The sequence below is a fragment of the Python bivittatus genome, unplaced genomic scaffold, assembly GCF_059951505.1.
Source record: "Python bivittatus isolate LINGU-HERP-01145 unplaced genomic scaffold, Pbiv_v1 ctg000370_np1212, whole genome shotgun sequence".
In the NCBI taxonomy this organism is placed as follows: domain Eukaryota; kingdom Metazoa; phylum Chordata; class Lepidosauria; order Squamata; family Pythonidae; genus Python; species Python bivittatus.
The window spans coordinates 1,909,607-1,924,819 of record NW_028277062.1 but is presented as its reverse complement, the minus strand read 5'-3'; the positions used below and the strand labels follow the sequence as shown (position 1 = coordinate 1,924,819).

Here is a 15,213-nt window from a genome sequence, read left to right as displayed (position 1 = left end):
AATACTGGGCGATTATTAAATGTACAAAAAAGAGAACCAGTCTGGGTTGAGTTTCCAGAAATAAGAGCATTAGTTTTGCAACAGAGACAATCCCTTCTCCATCCTTACTGGATTTCTTTGATCTCTTGTTTTGTCTCACGCGCCAGCCCATCCTTCCCCTCCTTGCATGTCCCCAATAAGCAGCTGAATGTCCCCCCTTTCTACCCCCCGCAAGCGTCCTCCCCCCCCCGATCTTTTGCAGAAAAGCAGAGTCTCTGATGGTTGAAACTTGACCTCCACGTTGCAGGCTGTCAGTTAAATGTAAACTATCTTCTGCCTTCTGCAGAGCTGGGCAGTGTTGCCTGACCATTAAATGGAGACGCTGTTCTGGACCAGCAAAGGGTTCAGATAGAGGTAGCTGATGGGCAAGGTCTGGTTCCTTTCCTCAATTTCTTCAATGATTACAGCCAGGCTTTCCCGGAAGGCAGCTATGAGTTTCTTCGGCATCTCCTCAGTAAAATGTTCTTCAGGGTAGTGGCCCAGCGGTCTCTGGAAGAGGAAAAGAGGGAGAGAGCAGAGAACGTCACATACGGAGGTGGAACAGAGCAAATCTTCAAAACTGTAATGTCCAGGGTGGGACCACGTTTGTCTTTTTGCAAAAAATACATTGTTCCCGGCATATCAAATCACAGTAGAAGCTTCTGTTTGGCCCACCTAAGTGACAGCATCCAGTTGATCTTGAATTGCTAAGCAGGACCAGGCCTGGTTAATGTTTGGATGGGAGACCAACATGCTGGTGGCAAGAAAACTACATGGAGGTGACCAGGAGCTGAGCTCAACCTGAAGGGGACTTGACCTTAAATGTTCAACTCGTGAAGTAGTGTATTATCCACAAAATCTTCGGTAGTCCTAAACCAGGGCTACAAGGCTCAGTTGAAATAGGGTATAATTTTGATACCAGACATAACCTTAGAGGCTGGGTTTGTATAACATATATAGAATATTATTAAAATCTTACTTTTAGGGCTAAGCTTCAACTTTTTTGTGGGAATCCTGTTCTATCACTCTTGCAACAATTTGCATTCCAGGAATCTGGAATTTGCCAGATCCCAGAATGTTACGGAAGTATTTGGTTAAGATTCTTAACTTACAGAATCCAGCATTATTGTGAATCAACTGTATTCCAATGTTGTCTTACTGTTCTATCTTTTTGCCTACTTGTGGGCAATATTTCCATTTAAAATGCAATTGTGGTATCATCTTATCTGGAGTTGAGCCGCGAAACTTCGCTCTAGACAAGTGTTTACAAGGCTACTGTGCTTTTCATTTGAAGCTTTCTCCTGTCACTTTCTCTTCAGTGAGATGAAGGCATTGCTGAATTTTCCCTTAACATGCTGTTATTTAGAAAAGAAGAAATGAGAGGGAAGGGATAATTAAACTCCCCTTTTAATTATCCCTAACTCCCTTAATCCTCTTAACAAAGATTATTAATCTGTCATCCTCCAGTCTGTTGAACAGGAAGCAATAAAAGGCATAGAACGAAGAAGAAACTATTAAATAACATAGCAGGGGATCCTGGCGGAACAGAACTTGGAAAGAGCATTATCAAAGATCATGCTCACAGGGCATGATTATAACATTATAAATGCTAATTTATTCATTTATACCAGTGTTTCCCAATCTTAGCAAATGACCGATACATGGCCTTTGACTCCCAGGGTTTCACAGCCAGGACACTGGACATTGCTGAGCATTCTGGGAGGGAGAGTCCCCACATCTGGAAATAGGTAAGGCTGGGAAACATTGTTATATGCAAACCACAGCTTTTCAGGTGAAGAACCTGGGACAAAGAGGACCTCAGCCCCCACCCTTTGGGGACATTAGGCCATCATTTATTTACTCCTCTGACTTTGCTATCATCTTCTGATTCTCAGGTCCACTTACCAGGTCCCCTGGCTCATAGCTGACGATGGACAGCAATGACAGAAGGGCACAGGTGGAGTTGACTTCAGGGAAAGTCTCCAAGATGCTCTTCAAGGAGGCAGTGCCCTTGACTGTAGGAGGAGGCTGCCTCAATGTGGCCGGTGTGTTGGGCATCCACGCAGCGAAGTCAAACTGTCACAACACACAAAGAATGCAGAATTGGAAGGTCTACAGGATGTGAGCCTGCTCCTTGGCATGGGACACAGTGAATGGAGAAGGACCAAGGTGGGAACGGGGGCAGCTAGATGTGAAGACCAGGTTGCCCCAGAGGAGACAAGAAGCAGGAAGCCATCAAGCTGAAACTCAACGCCAAGGTTGAATGAGAGTAGACACCAGTGGATAAGAAGATGTTAGTCCAGGGCTGAATAATCTTAGAATGCAAACCTGCAGTCATGCCCAGCCCTCAGCTATCAGGAGATCTTAGCAGAAGAGCTTGGAAACTGTGTTTTGTCAAGCAAGTTTTGGGGTTCTTTTCCAAACCACCACAACAAAAAAACCAGTTTGAGTGTAGGCTTGCATTTCTGATTCTGATTTTAAGGCACTGTCTTTTGCGATATTCAGAACCTCCTGCCAACGCAAGAGTCGTTTTCCCCCAGACGGGCAGCCAGGGGACCTAGTGATGCAGAAATCCCTTTCACTTCTTGATCTTTCAGGAGATGCTGAAGGACACTCTTCAGCAAGACTTGCCGATCTTGCATAATCCCCATGGCAAAGAATGGAAATTAGGAGAAGAACACCAGTTTGCAAAAGGAATCTCCTACCTGCCCACTGTTGACCGCCGAATGCCGTGCAGAACAGTTGAAGATGACCATAGTGAGGAACTTGATCAACTGAGCTTTGTTTTCCAAAGTGGATGGGACACCTGTTGGGGATGGACAGGAAGTTGGGCATTCCCCCCAGTTCTAAACACTGTCCAACAAAGTTACATTGACCACCATCAAGAAGGTACTATGTGACTATTGTCATCCAATTTGGGACTCATCAGACATACATAGTCAGGTGTTACTCTGTGGCAATGTTTCTCAACCTCAGCAATAAGATGTGTGGATTCCATGCTGGCTGGAGAATTCTGGGAGTTGAAGTCCACACATCTTAAAGTTGCTGAGGTTGAGAAACACTGCTCTACAGGATTCAAATAACATAACTGGATACCTACATCTGATGAGTCCCAAACAGGACAAAACCAACCAGGTAGTACCCAGCTCCTCATGGTCAACTTAACTGAAAACCCCACACAGGTTATACAGTACACTGCGTAGAACTAGAGAAATCCCCCCACTCCAAGGTAGGGACGGCAGTCACGTAAAATGTTGCATGTGGGGACATGATGTAATGTAACATCTGTATCTCTGAGAGCTTAAGGGAAGGTGGACTGTATATCCTGTTCTGACAGATGTCCAACAAAGGCATATATTATTCAGTTTGGCTCGTTCATGTATATTTCCTCTTCTCTAGAAAACAGGGAAGAGGAAAGAAAAATGATGGGTAGAGGAGGGAAGGGAAGCACCAATCACTGATGGACCTGCCACAAGATAGTCAAGCAAAGGTCCTCCTTTTAGCAGGAAGCATTGGGAGCATCAGTGTTGAGGGAGCATCTTCTTTCAGACCGTTATTCTGTCTGCTCAGCAAAGGACTGCTGTTGAACTCAACCAAGTAGAGATGGTGTGAAGGAAGCATTCTTCAGCCTGGTTCCCTCTATGTGTGCCTGACCCACTAGCTGGGGAATTCAGAGAGTTCTGCAAGAGGGGGCCAGGATGGTAATGGCTGGTGGGGGATATTACCTGAGGATGTCCTACTCAGGAAAGCCTCAGTGAAGATCTCATGAACCCAGGCTTGTAGCTCAGGATCTTTTTTCACGTCCTCATCTGATTTGTAGTAGAGTTCAACAACGCCAGACACGAACCTGAAAATTACCAAAGCAAAATGGAGAAATGGGGTTATTTGTGATCCTAAATCCCCAGGCTTCTTGGAGGTCTGACAGCAGCACGAGGAACAGAAATCTGACAGATGTATCCATGCAACTTTGGACTAAGGAGAAGCTCAGTGATTGATGTTCTGAGAAGGTTGCGAAGAGAGTGGAGACCTATCAGGGAGAAGTGGAGACCACTCTAAGGCCCAAGGATCATCTAGGAGACCTTTCCAGGAAAGTATAGTTTGTCAAGGTACCTTCTGACCTCAAAAACAGTAACTACAAGTCTTTTAAACCGGTTTAATCGTTTGGATTATTTTTTTAGCTTGCCAGGTGTTCTCTTAATCATCGCCTTTGCTAATTACAGATGGGAGCAAAGTTTGGGCTCAAAGCCATCAGTTTGGCTGAACTTGCAGAAACATATCTGGAAGATGCAGGAGGGGGGAACCTGGCTTCAGGACAGACACAATTAACACTTCCCACCCCAAATACTTGGGGAACAATGCTTGATCTCCCTGGCCTATCATCCTGATTTGGCACTTCTTCCAATTTCTTCCCTATGAGGTCGACCAGACCATGAAACAGAGGCCAGGCGTGCCTACAACTACTTGGATTAAGATTGGCTATACTGTATTCATTTAAATCAAAGTAGTTTTAGGCACAGCTGGCCTCTGTTTCATGGTCTGGTTGACCTTGCAGGGCTGACATGACCAGATATTTCCACCCAAGGACTTAGCATTGGTTAAAAGTCACAGACCCCTGTAAACCCCTAACCTGGGGCAGCTGAGTGGGCCTCTTTGTGGGGGACCCATGTTGCAAAAAAGGAAAAAAGAGAGGTGTTTGGGGGGGGAGGGGGTTGCAGTGGTAAAACTCTGTGGAGACCTCAGGTTTTCCATGCCCCACTGGAAGGAATCTGCATGCCATCCTTGCTCCTGAACCTTGGCGGCTGGCATGTCTGCTTCAAAAGGGAACTTGGCTTGGTTTAGCAGGATGAAATTGGCCAAGAACTCCACTTGCCTCTCTGGCAAGGGATCAACGGGGGGGGGGGGGGGGGCATCGATTTTTCATTTCTTTTCCTTTCCTTCTTGGGTGCAATGGGGGCACTGAGAAATTCTAGTGGGATGGAAACAGTAGCCACGTGGAAAAGCTCTGACAATGAGCTTCAGCTTCTGCAGCCCAAAAGAGTATTGTACGCAATTTTGTTTAGACCTTATGGCCTTCTCACCTTCTGCTTTTGCTCAGTGCTTCCACCTAGAACTGTGGTTGGAGGTGTAAAGCACCTGGTTGTTAAAAGGGATGAGACAATATTGCACCACTTGGAGAAGCCTCAGTGTGGAGCCTAATTTAGGGGAATGAGGGCTTTGCAGCCAGGCAGCTTCACCCTGTTGCAAATGCTCAGATTTTTCCACCAACACCCCAAAATGCATACAGTGTGTACTAAAACAGAGGGCCGGGGTGGGGGTGGGGTGTCTAGCAGTTTTTTAAATTTCTTTTTTGTGTGGTGTGAGGGATTTCTTTTGCTCACTCCAGGACCTGCAGTGGCTTGTGACAGGACACTGACTGATTACATGTTTTGTACATTCTTGTTCATCAGGTTAGCTCGGTGTCCCAAATTTGACTAGAGGGAAAGATTGTGGACTGCAATCACAATCCTTTGGGGAGATTTTTGGAGTGGAAATGGACATCCACACAGAGTAAGGTAAGAGGGACAAAAGTTATAGGCAGGAAAAGTTGAGATATTCGTGTCCCTTCTGCATTAGGATATTTTAGAGCAGTGTTTTCTGAACTTGGCCACTTTAAGATGTGTGGACTTCAATTCCAGAATTCCCCATCCAGCATGGGGAATTGAAGTCCACACATCTTAAAGTGGCCACGTTTGAGAAACTCTGTTTTAGAATATATAAACCCTCTCCAGCTTTGAATTTGGGGGATTGAAGATGGATGGGTGGCTAGGTTACTTTTACTTCCCTACGTGGCGGGCACAGAAGCACAGAGAGCTCTGTTTTCGGCGAGGCAGAGCCCTGTTTGCTCCTGCTGAAGATAGACCCCAAAACCCAATCACCAAAAGTTCACTCACTTCTCAATGGCGCTCCAGATCTTCATCCCATCATCCCGAAAGTAGTAGTTGGGCAAGGAGGCGACTCCTCTTTCTTCAAGGTCATCCGGGAGGCACAATGACGTGTAATTGGACGCCTCCACCCCTTTGGCCAGCAGTTTCAGCATGCCATCCCGACCCGTGGCCGTGGCCTGGAGAATGGGGGATACGAGGTCAGCTGCCACGAAAACGGAATTCTCTTCTAGGGAAGGCTGAAGTGGACTCATCAGCTGGCATCCGTGGGGCCAGTTTACTTGGGAGTGACCTGCTAGGTCCTCCTGTCTCCCCATGGGGGGTTAAACATTTAGATCCAGTGATAGAAACCGAAGGGACTCTTCCATTGGGGCAGGGTCCATCTGAGCAGTAATGGCTGCATTTCAGAAACTGGATGGTTTCCAACTTGGCCGGGACTCTCATACAGGTCTTCTGCCCCATGGAACCTAAATATTCTGCTGATTCCTTGGCTACATTTCCTGTCTATTACAACATCCTGTTCTTTGACTATTTCTGCATCTCCAGTTACTTTTACCAGAGCCACCCTTCTACCTCTGTTTAATTACAAAGAGTACTGTAGACCAGTGTTTCTCAACCTTAGTGACTTTAAGATGTGTGGACTTCAACTCCCAGAATTCTCCAGCCAGCATGGCTGGCTGGAGAATTCTGGGAGTTGAAGTCCACACATCTTAAAGTCGCTAAGGTTGAGAAACACTGGTTTAGCCACTCTATATATCTGAGAAGTGCAGCTTTTAAATAGAATTTGTTAATCAGAAAAGGAGCTAATAGACTCCTCCTGCTTCTGTGTAACCGTAGATTAATACAGCTCTTCTACAACGTCTAGTATGTCGCCACTGTTTCTGTAACTCAACAATTAGACCTGCAAAACCACCGGGTCTTAAACGTGCACCTGTTCAAGAACCTGCTCAGTTCCCACCCTGACCAGAGGCTGATTTGCATTTTAATACAAATTTGCCTTTCTTAAATTAATGCCAGAACTGGAACAGAAGTCATAATTATATTCAGGTTTTTCAACGCTTTGCAGTCCAATTAGCTGATGAAAAGCGACGTACAGCCTGCCCACTTCAGAAGAAAGAATAGTCTCACATTAATGGAGGTAATCCACATAGAGCACTCTTTTAGAGAAAAGCCCACAGAAATGCGCGTGGGTCTGGAGCAGTGTTTCTCAAACATAGCCACTTTAAGAGGGGTGGACTTCAACTCCCAGAATCCCCTGGGATGCTGGCTGGGGAATTCTGGGAGTTGAAGTCCACACATTGTTGCCAAGTTTGAGAAACACCGGTTTGGAGGAACATATAAAGAAATGCAGAGCTGTTTTTGTTTTAAAAACAAATTGCAGAGTAGTGGATGTTAGATACTCAGATGAATCGTATTTCAGAGACCCAGAAAAAATGAAGTTGATTGATTTGGCAGCCTCTACAGCGTGCACATGTGGAGTTTGTTCTCTGGCTAATCTCTGGATGTAGAATCAGCAGGCAGGCTTTTTTGCTGCCAAAATATCTCTCGTTCTGAAGATTTCTTACCTGATCAAATACCCCTCCTGGCTGGATGAGATTGGTCCGGGCGAGAGTATTAATATGGAGGGTATAACGAGTATGGGGTTTCAGGAGCTGAAAGAAAGAAAGAAAGAAAGAAAGAAAGAAAGAAAGAAAGAAAGAAAGAAAGAAAGAAAGAAAGAAAGAAAGAAAGAAAGAAAGAAAGAAAGACGAAGGGGATTCGAATTAGGTTTCACCATGGAATATAGTTTTTTTCCATCTGCCTCCTTGCAATTTGAGTTCTACCAAATTTCATAGAATCATAGACTTGGAAAAGTCAGGGATGTCCGCAGGTTGTGGTCATATGTGACATGCTTAAAACCCAGGCAGAACTTTGATTACACCATTATGGCCACCTGCTTGACTTTTTTACCCTACGGACACCCGATTATGATCATCTTTTTCAATCTGCCGTTCAGGGCAGGAATCCAGATGAAAGCATCTCTAACATAGGGCTGTCTAGACCAGTGTTTCTCAACCTTAGCAATTTAAGATGGGTGGACTTCAACTCCCAGGATTCCCCAGCCAGCACTGGCTGGAGAATTCTGGGAGCTGAAGTCCACCCATCTTAAAGTGACCATGTTTGAAAAACACTGGGCTAGACCACAAAGGCCTTTTTAGGGCCAACTAAGTTGGGTGATCCCACAGTCCCTGGCTTTTCCAAATCTCCATGGTCATCTTTCTAGGTTGGTTTTGAAGGCAACAACAACGTCTTAAGAAGCAAAACAAAGAATTTAGCTCTTTCAACACAGCATCAAAACAAATCTGTAGCTCCCTCAAGATTAGCTCTGGGAACCACTAACATGTGCACAAGTCCAACCATGTACTGGGACACCCATTCTCAAGACATTTACCTTGTAAATAGGATGACATGTAGGTAGTTGCCGGAGGGTGGCCATGGTGTAGACTTCACAGTGAAAATGGGCTTCAAGAAGGTGGGTGTTGACCTCATGGACGTGAAAGTTGGCCATTCTCACCCAGATCTTGGCTAAAGTCCAGTCCCATTTACGGTCTGTGGGCAGGAAGATGGGACTGTCCAGGCCAGGGGTCTGGCTGAGCTGTGTGGAGGAAGGGGAAACAGGATTTCAGCACATTCATCCCCAGTCAACAGTTCTGTGGATCCAGCGGGTTTCCAGTGTTCTAGACTTACTGTAACAGATTCCAAAGTCTTCTATATGCCCTGCTAAAAAGGGACCTTGGTAAAAGCTGGTTTTCTTCTATACAAGGCTGTGTAATAAATTAAGGATGATTCCTCAGCATTGGAGATGCAGATCCCAGGTCATGCAAGTGCTCTGTTCATGAAACCCTTGCATAAACCCATATCGGCACACATCAGATCGTCATATGCCACAGGTGAGGACAAAACAGTTGTTACATCCAGTGCTTAAAGTTGGGTTTGTGCAACTCAGGGCTCGCCAAACCCAGCATAGACCATATGGTACAGTAATACCTCGATTCACAAACGCTTCTGTTCACGAACAAACAGCAGCGTTCGCAAATTTTGCTTCCGTTCGCGAACTCCGCATCGGGTGACGAACACAACCCGCGGCCACCTTCCCTGCTCTGACACGTGGTCGTGGCTTCCTCTAGGCGAGATCGCGGTCGCAGACAGACACTTGCTGTGAAGCTTTTTGGTGTCGCCTCAACCAAGGTTAGCGTTCTCTCTCTTCATACTGTACTGTACTGTATTTTGTTTCATATTTTTGTGGTTAAAAAGAAAGTACAAATGGTTCAGAATGGATTAACCTTATTTACATTGAACTTTATGGGGAAATTTGATTCGGTTCGCGAACAGCTCGGCTCGTAACCAGAATCGTGGAATGAATTAAGTTCGTGAACCGAGGTACCACTGTACTATCAAAGGCCGATCTGCCCAGCTTGAAAAATGTAACAGTCCTATCCACCAGGCTCCCTAATCGGTTGGCCTCGGATTTTTGGCCAGGGAATTCAGAAATGCGTGTGTGCATATATTTACTGGTCTTGCCTAAGTCAAGTTGCCCAGCGGTCTTTGGCCTGTACAGTGACTTCCTAGAGACCCAGAGCGGTCAAGGGGGTGCACAGACGCAGGAGAAACCCCCCCCCCAACCATCTATCCCATTGTTTCTCAATCTTGGCTGCTTGAAGAGGTGTGGACTTCAACTCCTAGAATTCCCCAGCCAGGATGTTGGCTGGGGAAATCTGGGAGTTGAAGTCCACACCTCTTCAAGTGGCCAAGGTGGAGAAACACTGCTCTGTCCTGTTTACCTGGATAGCTATAGGCATCATCTGCCCCTTTGAGTTGAGGAACAACAGGCAAAGTGGGGCTGCCAGATACTGCTGCTTCCCATTCAATTTGCATGTCGGGATGTCCTCCAAGATCTTGTAGTCGGCGATAAAGATGTTCCCTTTCTGGGTGGGAGAGAAAGAGATGGAAGAAGCCTGCTGTGAATTGAGCCTAGGTCTAGGACTCCAGAAAACACAGTCTTCCCCATTGGGAACTGGAGGATCCCAGGCCCTTTTCTCTTTGCGACAAGCCAAATCCAGCGTTATTCCCATTTTAGAGAAGGGAGAATGGGCACTGAAGAACCTGCCTAGGGCTCTGCCATAAATTGGTGGCCTAACCATTGGAGACCTGAGTCCCGAAGTCAGATTCTGTCGGGGCCTCTGTTTACCAGGCTACCGCTCAGATCGTTTTGTGGACATCTCCTGGTGAGGTTTCCAGGGGCCAAAGGAATGTAGGAGCCCCGAAACAATCTACCTTCTCCCACCCATGAGATGTGCACGTATGTTACCTTCAGTTCTTTCTCGAGGGAGGTGGATTTTCCCAAACTGGAAGCCACCATCTCCTCCATCACAGGGAAATTGTCTGGGATCTTGGTGCATTTCCGGAGCAGGACGGGGTTGACTCCGTTCAGATACTGATAGCCGAAAAAATCATCGTCCATCCAGTGATCCATGACGTATTCTGGATTTATAGAAAGGCTCCTTTAAAGAAGGCTGTGAATCCCTATTTGCTACAGCTCTATACAGTGGATCCTGCATTTCTTGCCTGCATTGGTGGGGAGTGCTTTTTTCAAAAAAAAAAGCAAGCAAGGAAAAAAATATCAGTCACGTCCTGCTCGTGCCTTCCTCACAAAAAGATGTCAGGGAAAGGGAAGGCCAGACAGCCACAGCCCACATGAACGAGTCACGCGTCTATGGTGGAAAAAGGAACAATGTTTGGGGCTTAGGGAAAAAAAGGAGAAAAATAGGAAGCATGATGGAAATGCATAAAATTATATGTGGAGCAGAGAAAGTAGGAAAGGAAAAGCTTTACTCTCTCCCTCTCTCTCTCTCTTTCCATCATCTATATCTATCTATCATCTATCCATCTATTATCTATCTATCTATCTGGAAATTGCAACCATGAGATGTGGAAGTCACTGTTGGCTTGGGCGGCTTTAGAAGATTATATCATCAACCCCCAAGATTATATCACCATCAACAGAAAAAGGGGATTTGACAAATTTATGCAAATGCTGTTGTTTCTCTTCCAGTGTTTCCAAAACTCCAATGCTGGAGAAATGGCCCATCTCTGCACCCCCTAACCTATCCGTCCTGCACCCCCCAACCTATCTGTCCTGCGCGTCTCCCATCTGACGGACAGACATCACAGACAGACGGACACCCGCAAAGAGTTGGGCACCTTTATCCAAAAGCAGGCTTGGGGGAAAGTCAGAAGCGCAGCAGTTTGTCTGGCTCCGGTCCGCTTGGCAAAGGGAGACCCACCTGTGACCGGAGTTTTGTGAAACCAGAAGATTTTCCGGAGATCATTCAGACTGTCCCAGGACTCCGTGAGGTCAGAGAAGCCCTTCAGCCTCAGCTCCAGCTCCCTGCGAGGAAGGACCATAATGCGTGAGCTGGGAATGGCGAGAACCACCGTGATGCCCACCAGCTAAACAGGCAATTCCAATTCCATTGGCCAGTGCAAATGGGGCCAACGTCAACACCCCCACCCTCCAGTGACACACCGCGCTGTTGGAAAAGCTGCCGTTCATCTGGGGCCGTTCCCCGCAGGCAGCTAAACCTGGACAAGCACACGTCGGCAATTGCTTTTTTTCAGCTGCGCCATCTTCATCTGCCCCCAGCTGAGGAGGGAAACAGGCTGATGTTGGCCTTAGCAAAGTTACTGCCTGTTCTCTAGCCCCATCTTTCTCAAGCTTGGTCACTTGAAGATGAGCGGACTCCAACTCCCAGAATTCCCCAGCCAGCCATGCTGGCTGGGGAATTCTGGGAGTTGAAGTCCGCACATCTTCAAGTGGCCAAGCTTGAGAAAGACGGGGTTAGCATGGATCGCCTGAAGCGACACTTCCCAGTTGAGGACCCTTTGCCTTTCCAAAGGCTGTTCTTCTCTCTGTCCTAGAAGGCTGCAGCCGAAGCCGAAACCCGGCCCCCCGGCCCGCCACCCCCATTACTCACGACTTGAAGGTGCGCATGGCAAAGATGGCGCTTTTGCTGAGCAGATATTGAGAGTTTGAATGCAGGTCGTCGATGGTGTTGGCATTGAGGCACCTTGGCCAGCCTGGGGCATAGGTCTTCCAACTGTAATGAGAATATATAGGTATATATATATATATATTTTTTTAAGAACACATGAGGTTATGGAACACCTCACTGCAGGATACGATGGCTGTCCAGGTCACTTTTGGGGGGAATTCTGTCACTCGCTCTTCCCCAACCTGACGCCTCCAGAGGTGCTGGACTGCAAGGCTGTTGGTGTCTAGGAATTCCGGGAGTGGGAGTCCAAAATGGCAGCTGGGGTGGGCGCCAGGCTGGAGGCCGAAACACATGACTCCTGCCCATCTTTCCATTTTGACGTGGCCTTTGAACGCTCAGAGGGCAGCTACAGATGTCAGCTCCGTCATTCCAGTCCCCTTTGTGCTATACGCGCATACAGAGACACACGCACACACTCCATTCTGTCCGATCACACTTCGGGGTCCACACTAAGATCCTTGGCAGACTTGCTGAAGGTTACGGTCTTGCTTCTTACAGGCAGAGTAGAGCTAGGTTTGGGGTTTACCTAATTCAGACTCATAGTGGGAAGGTAAATTGAAGAGTATCTTCATGGAAAGCAAACATTCTGTGTCCTTAGAACAGTGCTTCTCAACCTTGGCCACTTGAAGATGTGTGGACTTCAACTCCCAGAATTCCCCAGCCAGCATGGCTGGCTGGGGAATTCTGGGAGTTGAAGTCCACACATCTTCAAGTGGCCAAGGTTGAGAAACACTGCCTTAGAAGACTAACACCTCAAGCAAGTTGCAGTTTCTCCCAACATCCCAACACCCCATGTTCTTCAGGCACCCAACTTCTGAGGTTTAGGTGAGTGGCCTTAGGGCTACGGGCAGGTACAAAGGAAAGAGTCGGGCTGCCTTGCTCACCCGTAGCATTCTTGCCGTTCGTTCAGCTCTTTCTTGCGATGTTCCAACAGAAGAGGGTTCTCCGCATCGTCAGCAGCTGTTTTGGCTGCAGGAAAGGAGAACCGAAAGGCCGCTGGCGTCAGAGCGCGGAAATCCCCTGCAAAGCGCAGGCCGCTTGGACGTCTGTGGGCCCAGCCTTCCCTAGTGAACTGGGGTGGAATGCTGTGAACTCATTGCATGTTCAGAGGTTATTGTCCCAACCTCTTTCTCAGGCTAAGGCTAAGGCCTGAATCTTTCAACCCCACGCATCTCCGACCTGGCACCCTGCAGTATACTGGATATAGGTTATCCCCAACCACCAAGGGCACTGGGGATGCCAGTTATTGCAATACAGGTAGTCCTCACTTAATGACCACAATAGGGACCATAAAATTGGCTGTTAAGCGGGGTGGTTGTTAAGCGAATCAGATCCAATTTTACGAACTTTTTTGCGGTGGTCGTTAAGCGAATCACTGTGGTTGTTAAACAAACCACACAGTTGTTAAGCGAATCATGTGGTTCCCCATTGATTTTGCTTGCTGGAAGCTGGCTGGGAAGGTTGCAAATGGCAATCACATGACCCCGGGACACTGCAACCATCGTTAGTGCAAGATGGTTGCCAAGCACCCAGATTGCGATCACATGACCACGGGGGTGCTGTGACAGTTGTAACTTCAGGCAATGGTTGTAAGTCACTTTTTTTTAGCACTGTTGTAACTTTGAACAGTCACTAAATGAATTGTTGTTAAGTGAGGCTACCTGTACCACACACCTGGGTGGCTTCAGATGGGAAGGGGTCTCCTGGCCCAGCCCTTCTCTGTTGGGATCTCTGTCCTGGGAAGCAGGGAGAGAAGCAAATGACAATGTCGGGGTCCCCAAGCTGGTGCCATCTTCTACTGTATCTTGAAGGACCCTCTCTAGAGCGACAGCCCAGCTGGGTCTGGGGCCAGGGATCTGGGTCACCTGCCTTCTCCCCTCCTTACCAGGTAGGGGGAGAGAAAGAAGAGGCCCTACCTTTGCCTTCCCGCAGGACCAGGGAGCAGTAGCCCTCCAGCCACTGATAGGAGGGGAAATGGTACATCTCCCCGTGTGGTGCCTTCACCCGGACATAGTTGCAGAACCAGTTGTCTTTGGGGAAAAACAGGTAGGGCTCCTTGTGAAGGCGGACCAGCAAGATGGGGCCCAGATCTTGTTCACACGGCACTTCGTACTCGTCCACCTGGACACAGAAGAGAGTCCCAGACAGGTTCAGGCAATGTGGGATAAACAGACTTCTGTCTCTTGGACAAGGCACAAGAGGAGAACAAGGACTGATGGAAATCGATGTGTGTAGGTGTGGGTTTGTGTCTGAGGATCAGTTACCCCTTTTAAGGCATCTGTTGGCTTCTCTTCTGCTCTACTCATACACTTGTCAGTCAAGCAACCATCACAACATCAGTGTGAGCAATCCTCCACGGGGAGGGAAATCTCACAACTTCTGCTGTCTGGCTGGGAATGGAAAGGATTGCATCAATGTCTGATCAAGACCTGATTCTGCATGTTTCCATTTTGCAATTGAGGAGGACTCTTTTGGTCTTGTACAAAGCAGTTAAGATGATTGGATTAAGCCATTTCTCTGTTGATTAGGGAGACCTAATCTGGAACAAATTCCTAAACATGCATGTGGAAGAGAGAAGACCAGGAAGCCATGCGCATAATCCCCCCCCCCCCCATGAGAAGCATCTGCTCCCAAACTGTCTGCCTCCACCTCCAAGAAGATTTAGCAACTTTTAATAGGTATCAGGAAGTTGGGGCAATTTGCTCTCTGGCACCCATGGCAGAACCTCTTTCTAATCCCCCCCTCCCCGCTCGGTCAGCATACTCACAGCTCCGGGCGCAAAATCCCTCCCGAGCTTATCCAGGCGCTGCTTGGCGCTTTCTGCTCGTTCCCCCACCAGGGTGATGGAGACGCTGCTGTAGGTGCCTGCCAGGATCATGTTGCCGGTGGCCACGTAGACTTTATAAACAGCCATTGGGAAAGATGGGAGAGCGAGCTCCGAGCCCAGCCAGGGAGGAAAGGTGTGTGCCGAGCCGCATCCTGGACGGGCTGGGACACCCTCCCCTGCTCCTCCCCAAGAGGGCTTGTGCACCACACCCGCGACCCATCACTGAGTCTCTTCTCCTGCGCCTTGGGGAGAACCGCGGGTGTGAAATGGGATCAGCCTCTGGCTTGGAGTTGCACCAGTCTGCGCTCGCTGCTTTTGCTCCAAAAAGAAGACCCACACGCTCTTAGTGCAAAAC

General features: G+C 47.7%; 1 protein-coding gene across 1 annotated transcript; it reads right to left on the bottom strand.

Annotated features, from left to right (window-relative positions):
* Positions 1 to 348: 348 nt before the first annotated feature.
* LOC112540458 (arachidonate epidermal lipoxygenase 3) lies at positions 349 to 14,945 on the bottom strand. Its single transcript, XM_025165719.1, has 14 exons — positions 14,799 to 14,945; positions 13,948 to 14,152; positions 12,916 to 13,000; positions 11,954 to 12,076; positions 11,264 to 11,367; positions 10,288 to 10,460; positions 9,761 to 9,904; positions 8,371 to 8,574; positions 7,505 to 7,591; positions 5,949 to 6,118; positions 3,744 to 3,865; positions 2,724 to 2,824; positions 1,924 to 2,094; positions 349 to 528 (listed from the first exon to the last, which is right to left on the bottom strand). Exons 1-14 carry the CDS (start codon positions 14,943 to 14,945, stop codon positions 349 to 351), a joined length of 2,016 nt encoding a protein of 671 aa, XP_025021487.1.
* Positions 14,946 to 15,213: the final 268 nt, after the last annotated feature.

What these genes read in the sequence shown, in the direction of transcription:
- LOC112540458 (XM_025165719.1), bottom strand. Translation starts at nt 14,945, where the DNA reads ATGGCTGTTTATAAAGTCTACGTGGCCACCGGCAACATGATCCTGGCA. An exon ending in GGTCCTGCGGGAAGGCAAAG is followed by an intron (nt 13,001 to 13,947) that starts GTAGGGCCTCTT and finishes CCTTTCCTGCAG; the next exon opens with CCAAAACAGCTGCTGACGAT. An exon ending in CATGTCATCCTATTTACAAG is followed by an intron (nt 7,592 to 8,370) that starts GTAAATGTCTTG and finishes TCTTTCTTTCAG; the next exon opens with CTCCTGAAACCCCATACTCG.